We start from the raw sequence: 20,632 nt of genomic DNA on the forward strand, positions 1-20,632 counted from the left end.
GCTACAGTTACCTATTTAATCATACTTCCATGACTTCCCTGAAGTTTTAACTTAAGTTATATTCTCATTAAACGCTTTCCTTCATGTTTAACACTATACATAAAGTTAGTAGAGATATTAATTTTCAAGAAAAAGTTCAATACTGGCAACTCCCTAATAATCTTCTGTGCTCTTGGAATTAGTTAGCATGGACACTAAATTGTCAAAATAGATTAAAAAAAATTTTTTTTTTCAAAACGTTAATACATTTGAACCTATCTCATCAACCACACTGTCAAAAAGTCAATTTTCTGCACATATTTAACTGGATTTCTTGCTATCTAGGGGAGGGAAAAGGAGAAAGAAAAATTTGAAACACAAAGTTTTTCAAGGATGAATGTTAGAAACTATCTTTGCATGTATTTCAAAAATAAAAAACTATTTAAAAAAAGTCAATTTTCCTGCAACTGACAATTTCCACAACATATTGACTAATAACTGGTTCAAACTACTCCTATGTCACTGATTTGTACAAATCAATAACCTTAAAACCTAAAATTTTTATGTAAAATAATTATTTTGTGAATATAAAAGCTTAAAAGTTTTAATCCAATAAAAAATACTTTAATTATTTAGTAAAAACAACAGATACCACTTATTTTAAAAAGACAAATTTTCAAGATTACCTTGCATCTCCTTGATAGGTCTCTGTGTTATCAGATGTAGATGTCTCACTCCTATTACTTAAGAAAGGCATGGGACAAATTAAATATAAAATTAATTGTCATAAGTGGCTCAAATTTAAAACCAAAAATTAAAGTACAGGAAAACCTCATTTGGACTTACTGAGTGGAAGAGCCTGAATGAGAATGGAAACTTTGGACTTCAGAATATTTATGAAAAAAAAAAGTTTAGAATTTTTAAAGCAGTCTTATATTACTCTAAAAATGCAACTCATCAAAATTTGAACCAACAAGAAAGGCAAAGTACTTTAAAAAAATAACATCAATGGAGTATAAGAGGAATGGATCATTTATGCTTATAATTTAAAAATAGAAAAAATATTTTTCCAACAGTAGTATCTTAAAAGTACTGTTCTATTATAAAATCAGATATTTGTTTGATATTTCAAAATCAGGTGTCCGTTTCCTATTTCTCAAAACAAAATATGATTTTTTCTTCTCTGTAAATTGAGGAAAATAAAACTTTGGGAACACAGCAATATTAACAGCTTGTAGATAATATTTAAAGTACTTTTATGACCATGTGTATTTTTTCTTCTTATCGCATTCAAAATTTGTTTCTAAGTCTTCATTCCTCTCCATTCTCATTTCCATTAGCTCATCCAAGTCCAAGCCCATGCCTGGACAAAAATAACTTTAACTGGGCTTCCCTGCAAATGTCTTACATACTACTGCCATAATTATCTTCCTGAAAACACAACTTTCTTCAGGTCATTCCTTCTACTCAAAAGCCAACAATGACAGTTTACATACTGATAGTACTTTACTGTTTTCCAAATGATCTCTTTAAAACAACCTTATTAATTAGGTAGTGCAAGTATTATTATCCACATCTTAGAGAAAAGGAAAATAAAGCTGAGAGGTTAAGTGACTTGTTTATGGTTCCATGGCTAGTAAAATTAAAGAGCCAAAGTTTGAACACATATCTTTCCAGCACAATGGTACTCTTTCCATTACAACATGTATAAATAAATACCAAGGTTTGTTCTTTGCTCATCAAAGGCTCCCTTTTTTTACACTTATCTCAACAACTGACTCTGATGGAGTCAGTCTCCTGCTGTCCCTGAAATATTTCATATTCATTTCCTATTCTTCAAGACCCATATCTAGCTCCATCTTCTTAATAAAGCTTTCCACAATTAGGCTGACCAATGCTGATTTAAGATAGTCACATGAACTTTGGCATGAGATTCCTTTGGCCAAACCACATGCATCCTTCTTTTGAACCCTAATATACTTATGGGGGGTGAGGGAGGGAAGAGGGAGAGAAATCAGAAGACAGAACTTGAGGTGACACCTTAAAGAATTATTAAAATCTGAATAGGTAGAACAGCAAAGAGCCAATTATATTAGGGGTAAGAAGGTATTGAACATAAAGGAAAGAGAAAAACTACATAGAAAGGAAAAGATAGGAAATCAGATATGCAACGAGAAAACTGACTTGGTTGAACACAGTAGAGGATATAGTAGGGAGTCAGCTATTAAAGAATGAAGAATAGGAAAATGGGGCCAGTTAATAAAGAAACTTCAAATGGCAGAAAATTTAGACTTATTTTATTAAGGTATAGTATATAAAGAGCATTTAAACCCAAGTCAGGAGATATGCTTGACCATGAGCAAGTCATTTAACTTTGTACCTTTAATTCCTTATCTGTAAAAAGTGGGTACTAAGATTTATACTACCTAAAATGCAAGGTTTTTGTGAGGAAAACATTTTAAAAACTATAAAGTACCTAAATTCTATTTTATGTTATTTATTTGCAAGTATAATTATCCTACTAGATTATAAATCTGAGGAGACGAAATAGATTTCATAGAATCTCTATATCCAGCAGACAGATAAAATAGTATCGAATTTTTTTTACCTTATTGACTATAACATAAGGTACCTGCTAAATGCTGGACTATTAATATTTAATTCACCAACAAACATTTATTACACAAAACAATGCACTAGGTACTGGATATATATAAAAGGAAAACAATACTTTACCATGATGTATGTTTCTCTATTTTACCTAAGTAACTCATCTCTCCAATTAGACTAAGTTTTCTAAAGAGAATAGGGTCACTTCTTTTATAATCCTCATCCAGATTATAATTACTCAATACTTTCCTGAAATCTATTTTTCCCTTACAAAATATTATAGTTTGAATTGAATTTAAAATAGTACTTCTTCCCCTTCCCCGGTTTCCTTTAACTCCAAATACATAAAGAGAAATAATATAAAAAGGGAATGTAGAAAAGGCAGATTTTCTTGGCTAGATATAATTCAAGTTCTTCTGTCTGAACTAGCATCGATTATTCAAAAGAAATTCTAGGCCTGAATATTCCCAATAGCTATAAAAGTTATAGTTATAAAATGTTTTTCAAAGAACTTCTTTAGCTATTATCCTTTAGATTCAAATAAGATCATTTAAAGTGGACTAGGTCAATGTCTCCAAGACAAACTACTATAAATTTATTTTTCAATATGAATTCTGCCCCCTTCTAAAATCACTGTTTTAGTCTAGCTGTGACAGGAGTGTTAAATACTGTTTTCTTTTGTTTTTTTAAGGGAAGCAATAAAAATATTTAAATAATAAAAGTTTACTGACTTACCCAAGGTTACACATCAAGTTATCGGCAGAACCCAGGCTACAACTCAGGTGTGCTGACTCTAAGGCCAGTGCTCCTTCCACTTAGATATGGATTGTCTACCTACCTGACAGGGTTGTTGTGAGTAAAGTGCTTTGAAAACCTAAAAGCACTATATAAATGTGAGTTGTGATTATTAAGAAAAATTCTGAACCAACATATTAAATGCACACAATCTCTAGTAAGACCTTGGGGTTACTTGAAAAGTCTCTTCCCTGTTTTCTTTCAATATATTTATAAGTTTTCTGGTATAAGGTGGTATAGTAGCTATGGAACCACAAAGCCTGGGTTCAAATCCTGTGTGGCATGGGCAAAGTTACTTAAATTCCCTGAAAATATCTAAGCATTTCTAGCAAATACCATCACAGGGGCAGTTTCCTAAATCTTATAGCACAATACAAATGTGAGTTAATATTAAAACATCATCCTGAATTCCTGCTTACAAAGTTAATTTGTTTCAAACTATTTTCTTTGCAAATACTACAAATTCCAGCCTGGTCCCTTCTCAGTTCATACAAAATTCCAAATCTGCTTCAACTTTCTTCAATGATTTAATTTCAAAATATAAATAAAACTTAATTTTAAAATACAAAAAATTGACAAATACTAAAATGAAATATTAAATGTTTCCACTAATACTCTCAAGAGTTTAAACTGTCTAAAACTTGAAAATACATTCAAAAACAAATCAAAAGATTAGTTGTCAAAAATGTTTTCCCAAGAACTGCAAATTATATAAATATATGAAAAAGCATGCTTAGAATCATTATAAGAAAACAAAAGAACCTTGAGACTTCATAAATAAAATGCAATTTTGTAAATATTACCAAAAAAACTGATAAACTATTGTTGGAGAGGCTACTATAAGCCAACCGCACTAAAGCATTAGTGGAGCTATGAAGAGATTCAACTATTCTAAATTTCAATTTGAAATTACACAAAACAGCAAGTAAATAATCTTTTCCTTTTGACCTGTTTAATGATGTCATTTATCCCATGAAAATAAAAATAGCAGCATTCTTGGGAGTGGTTGTTAAGTCCTTTTTTTCAGTCATGTCTTCTTCCTCTCTTCATGACCCCATTTGGGGCTTTCTTGGCAAAGATATTAAGAGTGTTTGCCATTTCCTTCTCCAGCTCATTTTAAGCTAAGGAAACTAAGGCAAATGGGAGGAGGAAAGGATTTGCCCAGGGTCACATAGAAAATGTACAGCCAGATTTCAATTCATAAAAGTCTTCTTGATTCCAGACCTGGCATATTATCTACTGTGCCACCTACCTGGACCATTCTTTGGGGTAACAATGAAGTAAAAAATAATGAAGAAATATTTTTAAAAAACAAAATATATAAATATATCGGAACATTACTATGAAGCAAGAAATGGTAAGAGCATTCAGAAAAACATTGGAAGACTTATATGAACACTAAAGCAGAACACTAAATGAACAGCAAAAAATATATACACAAAGAATATAATAATGTTGAATTTTCAAGGACTGAAAAGGCAATGAAGAACAAACTCAGATGTCAAAATATTGTCTATTATGTGAGATTGGACGTACTAAGTGTTTTCCTTATTTTACTATGTCACAAAGAAAGTGGGGGTGGGGGGCAAGGAAGAAATAACTAATATAAGGGGGTAAACCATTAAATAACATTTACTTTAAAACTGGGCAGGGCTTTTTTTTTTTTCCCAAGTAAACTTAAAATTAGGCACAAAAAATTACTATGTTGTTCATGTCTTTTGACCTTGCTAACCTCACTGCTGGGTTTCTATCCCAATGAGTTTAAATGAAATCAAGGAAAAGACAAGAAGCAAAAAAATATTCATAGCAATATTATTTCAAAATTGATGAAAACAAACTATGTGCCCAAGACTAGGAATGCCTGAACTGAGAAACATGAAAAAAGTCAATTTGTGCCTTAAAAATGACTTCTATTAAAGATCCTGGAAATCATGGGATGTTTCTTCAGTGATGGAAATGGAAGAAAGAAATGAAAAGTAAGAATCAAGTACTTGACTGACTACAACAATGTAAAAGACAATTAATGTCAACAAGACTTAGATTATAATACTACAATGTTAACAGCTACTATAAAAGTTACATATAGTAGTTTTCAAACTATGTAAAAAATAAACTAGAAAGAGAAGAATCCTTACTTTGCTCTTATTGGTACTGGGAAAGCTTTCAGTGTTTCTTTGTTGCAAACAAAATTAACTTCGAATGAATGCTTATAGAAAAAAAAGGTCTCTTCTATGCTTATACTTTTAAGAATTTTCAACATAAATAAGTAATGTTTTGTCAGAGGTCCTTTCCACAACTAGGGAATTATTTTATGATCATATATATTTTCCCTAAAATCTTGTAAAGATGCAGCTTGATTATTGAAAATTTTTCTGGATATGTTATGATTCTCCTTGAGATTTCATTCACATTTTTGCATCAAGATTGGTTAATGATAAGAGTTGCATTGTTTCTTTCTCTACTTTGTTTCTCCGTAGTTTGGTATTAAGATCACATCTGTTTTATAAAAGAGATACAGTGCTATCTCTTATTTCTCAGGAATAATTTTTCTAACCTAAATATAAATTATTCTTTAGATATTTGGCAAAATTCACCAAAAAATTCAAATGGCTTTATGGGCAACTCCCTGTTTTTTTTTTATTTTATTTTATCTCTTCTGCTACAAATTTTACAGATTTCTTTTATCGTGATAATTTGATTTTCCTATCTTTTATTTAATTGGTTCAGAAAATGATTTATGTATTTTGATAATCTTTTCAAAGAATCAGCTGGGTTTTTTATTTTTAATCAATTCCACAGTTTTTCAATTCTTTTTTACTTATCTAACACTTATACTTGTTTTAGGATTGCTAGTTTATTTTCTGGCCTTTTTTATTGCATGCTCATTTCATTAAGACTTTTCCTATTTTGCTAAGTGTTTTTTTCCTCTGAAAACTGCCATTACTGCATTCTCTAAGCTTTGGTGTGTAGCCTTCATTGTTAACATAATTTATTTTTCTTTTCCATAGTTCTGCAACTCACTCATTATTCAAAATGCTATTCTTATTATTCATTCATGTGTTCTTTTATCCTTTGATCATACTTGCCTTACTATTCTCTAATAGCTTTACCTTATTATTTGTGACTTTTGATATTTATTTAATGGCCAACCAAATGATCAACTTTTGCAAAGGCACCATAGGACATTTAGAAATATATACTGAATTTCACATCCCAGTCAATCATCTTACTCAGGTCATCTCACTATTTACCCAAAGGACCTCTACACTGTTCCTTCCCACCTGGGTAAAGCAGCATCCTTCCTCAAATCAGACCCTCAGACCAAGAGTTGAAATCACTCCCCATCCCTAGTCAAATTAATCCACTCATCTTTGGAGCTCCCCAAGACTCAACAGGTGACTGAGTAGCCCACTTAGATTACTACACCTACTTGTTAAATATCAGATCAGCTCTCAGTTTCACCTTCCAATCCAAGCCTGCTTGCTTCTGACCACGCTTCCTTGCCCTTTTGGATCAGGATCATTTTCCACACTAGATCTGAAACCTAGATCTCTTTCTATATTGGGGTCTTTCTGAATCCACTGAAATAATAATAAGCAATTCTTCGCTAACTCTAACAAATATAACTCAAACAATATGAGACCAGAAGTCAGCACAACTGGGAGATAGAATGGTACAGTTAAAAATAGTACAGAACTCATAATCCTGAACCAAGAGTCACGGGACTGAAGTTCTACCTAACTCTACCATCTCTACTATCTTAAGTGAGCTAGGAATGTCAACCTGAGACACAATTTTCTCATATGTAAGATGAAGTAGTTTAGGCTCAATGACCTCTAAGCTCTCTCCCAGTTCTATGATTCTAATACACTTGCTAAAAAGTCATTTATCATCTCTGAGCTTTAGTTTCCTAATGCATCATCATATGAGGGAACTGGAATATTTGAACTGTGTTCCATATCTGATGTAAAACTCAATTTTTCCCCTAGAATTTTCCCAATTTCTACCTACTGAAAATTGGTACTTGTAAAAATAATGACTCATAACTACTACTTCTGATGTAAAGAAATAAAATCTGAGACCTTAATTATGCAATAATTAAGAATTTTCACTAACAAGTCAAACTTTGTAATATGCTGAGTTATATGTCAAGTTTAATCAATATGCAACTCGTTAATGATAAAGAACTTAGAAAGAAAGCTGATACTTGATTCCAACTTGACAAATAGGAAATTTTATTATAGGTCACAAAGCAATTAAGTTGTTATGCCAGGAAGAGAAAAAAGTATTTCCTGACCAAAAACACTAGTAAAGTTCAAAAGTCTATAGACTTTTTAAAATCAATTGTGCTCTAGATATGCTACAATGTTGAGGCCCAAAATTTAATCTACATATCCCAAATAAAATTCTGAAATCATTTCCCTAGCAACTTTACAAGAGTCTAATTTCCATACCATTGCTTCAAAATTCTGAGTTTTAAATACTTAACAAATTATAATACATAAACTACTTTTAAACAAACAAAAATTATTTACCTATTCCCTACTGAATCTTGAGAGATCTGAAAGTTTGGAATGATGGAAGACACACCATACTCATCCTGATACTTCTTACAAGATTTGTAATGATGTCTCATGCGATAAAATTTGATCTGTAAATGAAATCCACAACAAGTTTGCATTTGAAACAATTCTCTCACAAGATTACAAGTTCTGGGAATAACAGAAAAAAGCCAAAGGTGAAAATAAAGTAAACACTCCAACCAAATTAAAATAATTCTTCTCTTGTTGAAATTTTTAAGTTAAAAATGAACTTTTTTCCTTTCCAAGTGCTGGACTTACCTAAGCATGAGTAAAATATGAAACTCACCTATCAAGTACATAAATAATATAAATTATTATGCGACTAAACCTTGGCAATACAATTACTGAAGCTTATTTTCACTAACAATTTTAATTGTTATGCTTTATTGCCATTGCTTAATTTTAACTATTAATAGTAGCTTTAAGAATTATTCACATATATCACCTACATTTTTACTTAACATCAAATTTTTTCCTATTTTTCCTTCAGAGACTGAAAAATGAAAAGTTATTAGGTTAACGTTTTTCATTTCAGCAAAGAGGAGTGGAGTCAAGTGTACCTAGCTTCAGCCTATTTCTCCCATCACTTATGTATCCCTCTCCAAAGGTCGAAAGGTATATCTGACGTGGGTAAATGCATCAAACAGGATCTGGCATTGTTTACAAAATTCATCAACTAAAATAAAGCAATGTTTGTAATAGTTCCAAAGACACATCATAATCTTCCATTACTCCACTTCCCCATGACTAAATCTTTAAAGTTTTTTATGGTGAACAAGTGAAAAATAAATAAAAGTTGTCAATGTCAAATATTTTGTGATTGTTACAATAATTGAGCAACTGGTATTTTTTATTTTACTCTTAGTTCCTTAGCGCTCCCTATGTAACTTGTTGAAGATCTTGTACATAGCACAACTTCTCTAGTCTTCTGTTTGCTCCTCTATAAAACCAGAACCTCTAGGGACCTTCCAATTCTTAAGTCTCTGATATTATCTATAAAGTTATAACAGTATTATGATTAAAAATAAATATCAAAAATGATAATTTTGACAAATCCAAATGAAATTCTCTAACTATAACTTAATACGGAAAACTTGACTTTCAAATATTAAATATATCATATTTTACTCTACCTGTTTTGCACAGCATCTGCAACTACCAGAAAATTTCCTCATGACATTTTCAATGTCTAAGGCCCGTTCAGGACATGCTCGCTCTCTTCTAGTTACATTTCCACGACAGAGGGGACAGTGTATTCCACTTTCTCTCATAGCAGTCAGGAAACATTTTCTACAAAAACTAAACCAAAAATTAAGTAATAAATCATCTAGTTAATGAATAAAATGTTTGTCATTCTATGTTAAAGGTATAGTTATATTTTTATGCCACATAATTTTATCCTTTATTATATCCTAGTTCATTTTTTTTAATTCTGCATGACTTTATTTGCCTATTTATGTAAGTCTTCAACAGATTCATTCAATAAGTTTAAACCAATAAGAGATTTATCACTGCATCATGTATCTATTCCAATTAATAACAGGAACTGAAATTTATTTCACTTTAAGAATTGCAAAGCACTTTACTTACATATTACCTCATTCAAAGAACATGTCAATACTTGTCTATTAGTATTACAAGCATTATTATAATTATAATTTCATGAATTCATAAACTGAGTCTTAGACAAGGTTAAGTGATTTACCAATAGTCATACATCTAATCTTTGTCCAAGGCAAAATTCAAAACCCAAGTTTTACTGTCTGCACTTTTACACCACTCTTCTGTCTCTACATTTCAGAAGAAGCAACAAGAAGGCAAGTTCAATAAAACTAAGTCATTTCAGAGATTTAGGGTAGTTGGGATTTTTTATATCAACTTTTACATATGCCTCAGGAGTCATAATACATTTATGTTAATTTTCTACACCTATGCTACCCACCCTACTCAAAATATTGTTTTAACAATAACCAACCCCCTTCCCCCCTTTTAGGCACTGTAAGATCTTATAAGAAACATTCAATTGTATTTAATGTACATATATTGCTGTAGTAAATCACTGTGTGCAAAATATTAACACATTTTAATACAGCTTGTTTACTTGAAACTAATCAAAACATCCATTCTTTGAATATTCTAATTATGCTTTATAATTTAAAAGCCTTTCAAAAATATGTTATGTGTATAGGATGGTATATAAGTGATCTAGGGAAGAATTTCAGTTTTTTCCTTACTGACAAAACAAAAAAATTTAACTAAAATACCTTCCAACTGTATGAAGATAATTCATAGATTTCTACATCCAGCCCTAGTTCTCCTTAATTCTAGGCCTGCATTACCACTGGACATTTCAAAATAACTAGTGAACTCCCCCTTCTCCAAATGAAATTTCTTTTTCTGTGAAGAGCAGCATCACCCTTTTATTCTCAGTTTCTTATACTCAGATTTCTTTATGATTATTTTCTTTCTTCACTTCAATTAAGTCCATCAACTGCTCCTTCTGTTTCATTTTCATGTTATATATACTTCTTTACTCACAGTCTCACTATTCCCCATTCTAAATCATCCTCTAAAACTGCCAATGTGATTTTCCTAAAGAGGAATTCTGAACCAATTTACTCACTAAAATTTCAGTGACTTTCTAGTACCCTACCAAAAAATATAAATTCCTGTTTTCTTTTTAAACAGACCTTCACATATATTATCTCCCAATATATTTTATCATCATCTTTCTTTCTTAAAAAAAAAAAAAAAAGATTAAAAAGATCAGATAGGATGGTAGGAGATATCAGAAACATCTATTGATCACAATTCTCTTCCCCTTCTATACCTAATTTCCATTTTAAAAATACCACACAGCTCACTGACAATATGAAAAGCACTAATGTCTAGGCAGATGAAGAATCTAAGAAGCAGTGATGACTTATTTTCAATTATTTCCATGCATACATCTTCTGCCATTAGAAGAGTTGTGCTCTTCTGCTACCAGAATTTTTGTTGAGATAAACTTTAAACTATCAATACAAAAGTTCTCATAAGTAAATAAATGAAACATTTCAATTAATACACAAATATTTATTAAGTATACATACATGGCACTGGATTAGGTGTTGGGATTACAAAGAAAAAATGAAAGTCACTACCCTCAAAGCAAGTTATATTCCACAAAAGGTATGTACACCAATAGGTATATATGCAATAAATACAAAGAAAAATACTTTGGAGGTATGAGGAAGGGAAAGAAAAGGTTTCATATATAAGTGTCACTTTGGCAGTTTTAAAGAAAGCAAGGGATTCCAAGATGCTGAAATGAAGTAAGAGTGCATTTTCAGATGTGAAGACAAACTTTGCAAAGATACTATAAGTATTACTATGAGTGAAAAACAAAAGTCAGCCGGTTTGGCTGGATCACAACATCCAAGAAAATAGTAATAAAATTAGAATGATAGATGGAAGTCACATTCTATAAAGGTCTTAATAAACTATAGTGGTTTCTCTCATTGTTCTTTGAGGATCAGCTATAAGTTCTCAGAACCTTTTCTTTTTTTAAGTAGAGAAGTGACACAATAACATGCACTTTAAGAAAATCACTTTGGCAGCTATGAAAGATGGATTGGAAAGAAGCTGAGATTTGAAAGGGCCAAACACAAGGCCTATTTTAACATTTCAGGTGGAGAAGTAGTAAGAATTAGGCTAGTGGCTCTGGGAGGAGAGAGACAACATCAAGAAATAATGTATAAGGAGACAAAATTCAGTAACTGATTGCAGGTGTGGATTAAAGAATAAAGGAATCAAGGATAAAGGTGTCAAGGAAGGGAAAAATGATGAATTTAGTTTTGTACATGCTGAGTTTGAAATGCCTATGAGACAAGTTTGAGCTATACAAAAGACAAATGACCACTGATGCTCAATTAGAATTAGAGATATTCAGTTGAGAGTCATGTGCACAGAGATAATTAAATCCAAGGAAATTCAGTCTAAAGAAAAATCAAGCTCACCTTTTTGTTGTTAAAACAGTATAAAGTAATTACTGAAACTATCAATTAATCCTAGAAGTTCAATTAAGAATTCAAAGTACTCAGTTAAGTATTTAAAGTAATCAAAGTTAAGAAAAATTCAGTTAATGTAAATATTATTTTCCCAGACCCTAGTTAAATATCCTTTAATTTGAGATCAATATAGCCCTGGGTAAGAACTTTTGACTCATTATATCCCTTCTCTGTATTATTCTCTGTACAAAGGGCAAACTATCAAAACACCATAATGATTCAAATACAGGGGGGTACCTAAATATAGACTGAATCCCTACAATTTGATCTCTGAGTACACACAAATATTCATAAGGATTTCACAAGATACATATGAAAGGGAATAAAACTATGTTACGATGTTTCCTTTTTCCCCTTTATTAACTAAATACTAATTGATGACTCATATAGTCAATTATTTTCTTATCTATGTGTAAACACAATGACCAGCACCACCAATAGTTTGTCCATCATCTCCCCTCCTGCCTTGATGCAGAGAGCCCAAAAACCTGAACACAAATCCTTGAAAAGAGCAATGCTTCCACAGTCCAGTGTCTATGGTCATCATAAATTTTAGGAAACAAACCCTATGGAGAAGACAGCTGGCACTAAGTGCTCTTGGAAATACGCCATCCCATCTTTTGAATGGGCTCACCAAAGTCTCTGGTTCTCTCAAATTATTCAATATCAGAAATGATGCAAGTTTTATCAGTGAAAATGACACTTAAAAGGCTTATCATGCTTCATGCTAAAGACCAGACCTTTCAGTATAATTTGCAGCTGAAATTTTCCATAAATTGTCTGCCCCATTAGAACATGAGCTCCTAGAAAGCAGAAATTATCTTACTTTTCTATTTGTATTGCCAGTGCTTAGCACAGTGCTTTATATACAGTAAGTACTTAAATAAATGCTTCATTCTTGTCAACTGCTGGCTTGACAACTTCCCAGGTGTCCTATAAGCACCTCAAATTCAATATGCAAACACATACCAGAGCATTGTAGATACCATCAAGTATTTACATATCTTTGAATGTGATTTATCCCCCTTAGTAGAATGTAAATTCCTCAAGTGTAAGGACTACTTTTTTTCCCTCTACTCTTAGTACCTAACCCATAATAAATGCATGCTGCCTAATGATTATTAAGGAAAAACTGAAATGATTCTGGAGTTCCACAGCACACTAATGAGGAAAATGGCAAATAAATACTGGAGGATTTATGGGAAAAGTTATAGTGATATACTATTGCTAGAATTGTGGATTGGCCAAGCCATTCTGGAATGCAATTTGGAACTGTGCCCAAAAATTTGTTAAACTGTGCACACCCTTTGACCCAGAGATGGAACTGTTGGATTTGGCCTGAGTAAAACAGCAAAGAGAAAAACGATTCCTGTATATATACAGGAATATTTATAGTGGCTCTATTTAAGGTAACAAAGAACTGTAAAGTATGAGGGTAATCATGAATTAGGGAATAGCTGGACAATTTATAGTATGTGAAGGTGATGGAATATTATTGTGCTGGTGGAAGTGAAAGAATGGTTTCAGAAAGCACTAGGATGACTTATGGGACCTGATGAATAGGTAAACAGAACCATAAGAATAATTTATACAATATTTTCATCAAGACTATCAAATTTAAAAAAAAAAACTTTTAAAAGACACTACTTTGAAAGTCTTAGGAATTCTGATCAACACAATGACTAAGCACAATTCCAGAGGAGATTCCAAAGAATTCATTTTGTTTTGTTTGACATGTAAAAGGGAATTTTATTTCTCCATTCAGGGGAAGAGAGGTGTAAGGAGATAAACTAGAAAGGAGGAATATCATTTGATAAAGTCAATCTGATTTTTCAAAAATATAAAAAAATGAATAAGTGAATGAATAAATAGTATGTTGATTTGCCAGTGAAAAAAGGCCTTAACTACTACAACTGAACTGAGGGAATCTTAATTGAGAGAATTGATCAGTCTCAAAATTGGCATTTAATTAGCATTTTTTTTAATAGTTGTTCAACAGGAACAGTATTAGGATAATAGTAGTAGCACAATAGTAGTAGTAACCCAAGATATTAAAATTACTTCGTTTGAAAATCAAAATAATGAATATTAAGCAAAATTAAGGAAGATGTCCCAAGGCAAACTTCCAAACCTGAAAGACTGAGTTCAAGCATAGAATTTGATCACTAGGAAATCACTAATTGAGACCAATTTGCTAACTCTATCTTCTCAGAGATAAACAATAAACTCGATTTCTTTACTTTCTCAGTTCCCTTTCATTGTTTGTATAAATTATCTTTCCAAGTAAAGTATACCTGAGAATTATTCCTTATGTTGCTAAAGAGCATACCACTTTAAAAACTTTTAAAGATTGAAGACCAAGATGACATTTCCCTCTAAGTTATATGAAATACACACACACACACACACACACACACACACACACACACACACACACACACACACACACACACATATATATATAAAATCTATCTCCAATCCTATAAAGCAACAGAACAAGCAAGCACTGACCACAAGGCACTGTGGCTTAGGTATCAAACCCTTCACAATCTGGCTCTACTGTTTTTCCATCCCCCCCTCTCTTACTCTATGCTATCCTTTCCACAGTCTCCTATGAAGACAAATTTCTATGAATGAATACCAACACTCCCCACAAATTGCTTTCTTTGCACATAGCGGCACATAATGAACAGCAGACTGAATAAAGTGGTTGTGGCAGGGATGAGACATGTGTCAGGCTTTGTTGAGAAGGACTTCTAATCTCTCTTCCAAATTGGAAGGGAAAAGCAATTCCTCTATTTCTCAAAACATCTATTTACTTGGTATATATTTACATATGTCTGTGTAAGCTTTCTACCATTTTATTTTTAACCCTTATTTCCAGGAAATAGAACATAATAGGCACTTTTGTTTATTGATTGAACTTAAAAGAGAAATTGTGTTGCCAAAGATAATGGAGGTTGGTTGTCTTTTAAAGTCCCTCCATAAGTAATGATACTGGTATTCTCGTTGTTCCACGCACTAAACAAATCTCCTGATTTTCTTTCACACTTGAAGATGACAGTGATATCAGGGAAGTAATGCCATGAAACAGAAATGAATTTGTATTTGAGTAAGAGTTCAGCCTTTTTTTCTCTTCTGGAGCCATATGGGTCCAACGGCCAGATATTTATCAGGATGTTTCACTTGCTGCCTCTGTGCCTGGAATTCTCTTCATCTTTAATCTCCTGATTTCTCTGGCTTCTTTCAAACCTCATCTAAAATACTACCTTCTACAAGAAACCTCTTCCTCTTTTCCAGAATAGAGTTCCTTTCCTCTCTTTCAATTATCTCCAATTTATCAGATGAATAATCATGTTTAATATACAGTGGTTTGCATGATTATAAACTTGAGTCCAGGATATCTTTTTACTTCTCTTTGCTTGCCCAAGCACTTAGTGTAATCCCTGCTGACTGACAATAAAATGGGCTTTTTTTTCCAATAGCCCTGAGGAAATGATAAGCCAGAATGTATTTTCACCATCTTATCATTTGAGATTGAAAGTATTTAAAACCAAAGGATTAAGAGTATAGAAAGAACACAACCATCTAAAATCCCATGTATAACCCCAATTAGAGTAAGAACTCTAATGACATGCCTTAAAGCTTTTGCAGTTATTAGTTCTGCAGAAAAGCACAAGACTCCAGAAAATAGCCTTTATCTACCCATACCATAACAGCTACTTCTAAACATCAAAGCTAGAAGGGAAATTAAGAGATTATTCTCATCCAACTCTTACATGATTCACAAGTGCTTTGCAGTATAGTTAGCTGTTAATAAAAGCTTAAAGTTGTTCATAAATCTCCTCTTCATCAATCATTTTTCATATCCATTCATCATGTACTACACAACATACAAAACCTACACTTGTACACACCTATTGATGAGGAAAATTCATTATTTTATTTTAATAGATTTAACTGTTAAGATAATTCATTCTCCCTTATCTTAACTAAACATAAATATGCTTCCCTGTAATTTCTACCTATGGATCTGAGTTCTGTTGTAAAAAGTAAAACAGTAACTCTAATCATTTTTCTATCATGGCAATCCTTGCAATACAATGACATTTTTTCATATGAAATGGTATCTAGTCATAGCTTATCAATCCTACAGATAACCACATTAGAATATTTTTGTTTCGGTTTACCCCACCATCACAACTTGTCAAATTTTTTAATCCAATTATCATTCAAGCTTTATATCATCAACAAATTTGCCAACTGTGTCATTTGTCTTCATTCAAGGGAATGAAAGTTTAAAAATACCACTAAATAGGATAAAGCCTGGCAGAAACCCTGCAGTATATCATTAGAGACTTTCTTTCCTCAAAATTGACATTCAGTTAACATTCTTTTACAGGAGCTGTCCATCTATTCTGATGGATGTGACGTAGTCCAATCAGCTCTGAAATTATCTAAAATTTATTTTCATTTTTTTCATCTCCAAAAAGCTAGTGTGATCAACTCAAATGCCTTGTTGATATTCAATAAGGCATGTCTACATTATTTTCCTAATCCCAGTCTTAATAATCTTATCCAAAAAATAGTTAGTTTCCCACATTTTTAAAAAACATACCTGTTAGTCATCTATGATAATCAAAGTCTCCCTTCTTTCCTCTATACACTATGTATAGTGTTTACAAACTATATATTATATAATCCAATCTAAAAAATTCCCCTCCATTAAAGTTCTACTCAAATGTCTCTTCTAATTTAGAAATACCTTACCTCCCCTCCAAAAGACTGCAGAACTCTGCCAGGTCTCTCCAATTAAAAATGTTTCAAGTATAAGCTTGGCAACATTTTAATGTCTTTCAACTAAGCTAAACTGGCAAAGAAATACTTGATCATCAACATTATTCAGACACAACTCTAAAAACAATCTCCCAGGTAGAAAAAAGCTTGTACTTTCCCATCAGTGGGCACTAATGCCCAAATAGATGGGAGTACTGAAATTTAAAAGTATTTTCAGAAATTAATATCAAGTTCATTAACCTACAGTTGGAAAAATCCACGTTGTTCTCCCTTTTCAAAATTGGGACAAATAGCCATCCATAATCCCATGGAGCCTCTCCTACAGTCATTAACAGCAATTAAGCAATCATATATAAAAATATCTTTTACTTCCTAAAAACTACCCAACTAATGTCTCCCAAACCTCCCTAGGAAGTTACCAAAAGTATGTGTCCACTAAAGAGTACATAGAGAACCCAGAAAAACTTCCAACAAATTGGCTTATTTCCCTCTAAGGAATTGTTTCTGGGACCAAATTAGTCTTGTCTTCTGTGCCTCCAAAAGAACAAGGTGATCCTACTGGTCTGTATCAATTCAATTCAAACAGACATTACATAGCAATAATTTCTCAACTTAAGAAGCATATTGGTTTATTACAGGGATAAAACAGGCAAATGAATATAATACTAGAAAACAAGGGAAAAAAGATTAATTACTCAGATACATTTGGAACTAGCTGAGCAAAAGAGTAGCTAACAAAGTTCCCTAACAAACTTGGAAGATGAGATAGAATAGTTATCAAATTTACTGATAACACAAAGCTATGAGCAACAGTTAACACACTGATGGCAAATTCGTAATTCAAATAGATGTTGATGAGTTGTAACACAAAGCCATGAGCAACAGTTAACACACTGATGGCAAATTCATAATTCAAACAGATGTTGATGAGTTAGCAAACTCATCAACTAAGGCAACTAGGTTGAAAAGATGATGGAGCTCTCAGACCTGGAGTCAGAAAGATTCAAGCTCAAATTCAGCCTCTGATTAGCTATGTGATCCTCAGTACAAGAACTAACTTTTTTCCCTCAGTTTCCTCATCTCTAAAATGGGGATAATAACACCTATTTTCCCATAATTGTGAGGATATCAAATGAGGTATTTGTGAAGTGCTTTGCAAACTAGAAAGCCACTATGTTAAGTGGCTAGTTATTACCACTGTCATGGTCGTTGTCATCATTGTCATCATTGTCATCATCATCATCATCACTATGCCAGATATACTAAAAATCACATTTGTCTATTAAATTTAGAATTTTTTATTTGGGCTTTTTAAAAAATCAACTTCATAATGAAAAGATGTCCAGAGAGCAGTTCAGCTTAAAAAAAAAAAAAAAAAGCGGGTTTTTAGTGAATGGCAATCTATTAATAATAAAATCTTAGATTATACTGAGATGCATTTAATCCATGACAGAGGTGTGATGATCACATAACACTAGGCCCTGGTCAAACTACAGTTATTGTTGTCTAGTTCTGGGTGCCACATTTTATAAAGAACATTGATGTTTATTAAAAAATAAAAACAAAACAAATAAACAAAAAAACACCCAGGATTGTAAAAGTTCATGCCTCGAAGACACACTGAACAAGTTATATTTTAGGAGAGTTGGCCAAATATTTCCCTTGTGTATGAACTATAAGGCTTAAATATCTTGAGCACCAATGACTACAATAATCTATTGTTTGATAAACCCAAAGATTCCACTTCTGGGTTAAGAACTCACTAGGGACAAAAATTGTTGGGGAAAATAATATATATGTCAAAAAACTTAGCACCCCTTACCAAAATAAGGTCAAAATGCGTATGTAATTTAGGTAGAAAGAGTAATATTATGTAAGCAAATTAGTAGAGCAAAGGATATCAGATCTAAAAAGGAAGACAATTTATAGCCAAAAAAGAACTAGAGAACATTATGAACTGCAAAATGGACAACTTTGATTACATTAAATTAAAAAGGTTTTGCACAAACAAAACCAATAGCCCAGATTAGAAGTAGAAAGTTGGGGAGAAAAAATTTACAACCAGTTGTTTCTGATAAAGGTATCATTTCTAAAATATACAAAGAATTGAGTCAAATGTATAAGAAAATAATCCCCAATCCCCAATGGATAAATGGTCAAAGTCATATCCAGACAATTTTCAGATAAAGAAATTAAAGTTATCTAGTTATACGAAAAAATGCTCCAAATTACTATTAATGAGAAAAATACAAATAATCTCTCAGATTGACTAAGATAAGAAAAGATAATGATAAATGTTGGAGAGGATATGGGAAAACTGAGATACTAATGCATTGTTGGTGGAGTTGCAAACTGATCCAAATAGTCTGGAAAGCAATTTGAAACTATGCCCAAAGGACTTATTTAAACTCCATACCCTTTGACCCACCAGTGTCATTATACCTATGTCTATACCCCTAAGAAATCATAAAAGGGAAAAGGACCCACATGTACAAATAAGTTTACAGCAGCTTTGGAGGGTATCAAAGAACTGGAATATAAGTAAATGCCCATGTCAAAGAACTGGAATAGGAGTAAATCCCATCAATTGGGGAATGGCAGAATAAGTAATATGAAAGTAATAGGATATTGTTCTATAAAAAATGATGAACCACTGATTTTAGAAAGGTTTACAAAGATTTATTAGAACTGATGCAGAGTGAAACTAGGTTTAGCAGGAAAATATTGCATAACAACAAGATTATGTGATTGATATACTTAGACATAGCTTTTTTTCAACAATGAGGTGATTCAGGCCATTCTAATAGACTTGTGATGGAGAGAGTCATCTTAATGCAGAGAGAAGACTATACAGACAATGTGGATCACAAATTAATATTTTCACCTTTTTTATTATGGTGGTTGGTATGCTTCCTTGGTTTCTTTTTCTTTTTGATCTGATTTTCCTTGAGCAACATGATAAACGTGGAAATATGTTTAGAAGAATTGCACACATTTAACTAATCTTGGATTGTTTGCTGGCAAGGGGAGGAAGGAGGTGAGAAAGGAGAAAAAATTGGTACACAAGGTTCTATAGGGAATGAATGTTGAAAATTATTTTTGCATGTATTTTGAAAAAGAAAAAAAATGAGAATATTATTGCAAAAAATGAACAAGCTGATTTTAGAAAAAGCCTGGAAAGATTTACATGATGCAATAGTAAGATAGTACAATGATCAACTATGTTAGATCTGGTACTTCTCAGGATTCAGTGATATAAGGTAGTCCCAATAAATTTTGGATGGAAAATACCATCTGTATCCAGAGAGAGAACTATAGAGAATAAATGTAAATCAACACATGCTAAGTTCAGAGTTTTTTCCTTTTTCTTCTCTTTTTTTTTTTTTCCTCATGGCTTTTCCCTTTGGCCCCGATTTTTCTCTCCCAACATGATTCATAAAGAAAAAAAAAATAAATGTCCACATATAAATGTTAAAGAAAACTACTAGTAAAACTGTCTGGACTGGACTGGGCAAGACTGGCAGGTCTAAGTGACCTTAGACTAATTTGGTTAGACTGATAAATGAAAGCATGTTTTTAAGATCCAACCTATCTCTAACACTTAATTCAAAGCTATTTTCAGTCATTTCAGTCATGTCCAACTTTTCATGGCCCCATATTTGGAATTTTCTTGGCAAAGATATGGTATGTGACATTTCCTTCTCCAGCTCATTTTACATATGAGAAAACTGAGGCTAACAAGATTAAATGACTTTCTCAACGTAACACAGCTACTAAGTGTCTGAGACCAGATTTGAACTAAAGAAGAGGAATATTCTT

General features: G+C 32.2%; 1 protein-coding gene across 3 annotated transcripts in view; it reads right to left on the minus strand.

Annotated features, from left to right (window-relative positions):
• RNF138 (ring finger protein 138) overlaps positions 1-20,632 on the minus strand; it is a 44,626-nt gene that overhangs the window by 10,709 nt on the left and 13,285 nt on the right. For all 3 annotated transcript variants that reach the window (XM_051970282.1, XM_051970283.1, XM_051970284.1), the window contains exons 4-6: positions 9,101-9,266; positions 7,920-8,035; positions 666-722 (exon numbers count right to left, since the gene is read on the minus strand). In XM_051970282.1, coding sequence (XP_051826242.1) covers positions 666-722; positions 7,920-8,035; positions 9,101-9,266 — 339 coding nt within the window. The remainder of the gene's footprint in view (positions 1-665; positions 723-7,919; positions 8,036-9,100; positions 9,267-20,632) is intronic.

Source organism: Antechinus flavipes, chromosome 1 (genome assembly GCF_016432865.1).
Source record: "Antechinus flavipes isolate AdamAnt ecotype Samford, QLD, Australia chromosome 1, AdamAnt_v2, whole genome shotgun sequence".
NCBI lineage: Eukaryota > Metazoa > Chordata > Mammalia > Dasyuromorphia > Dasyuridae > Antechinus > Antechinus flavipes.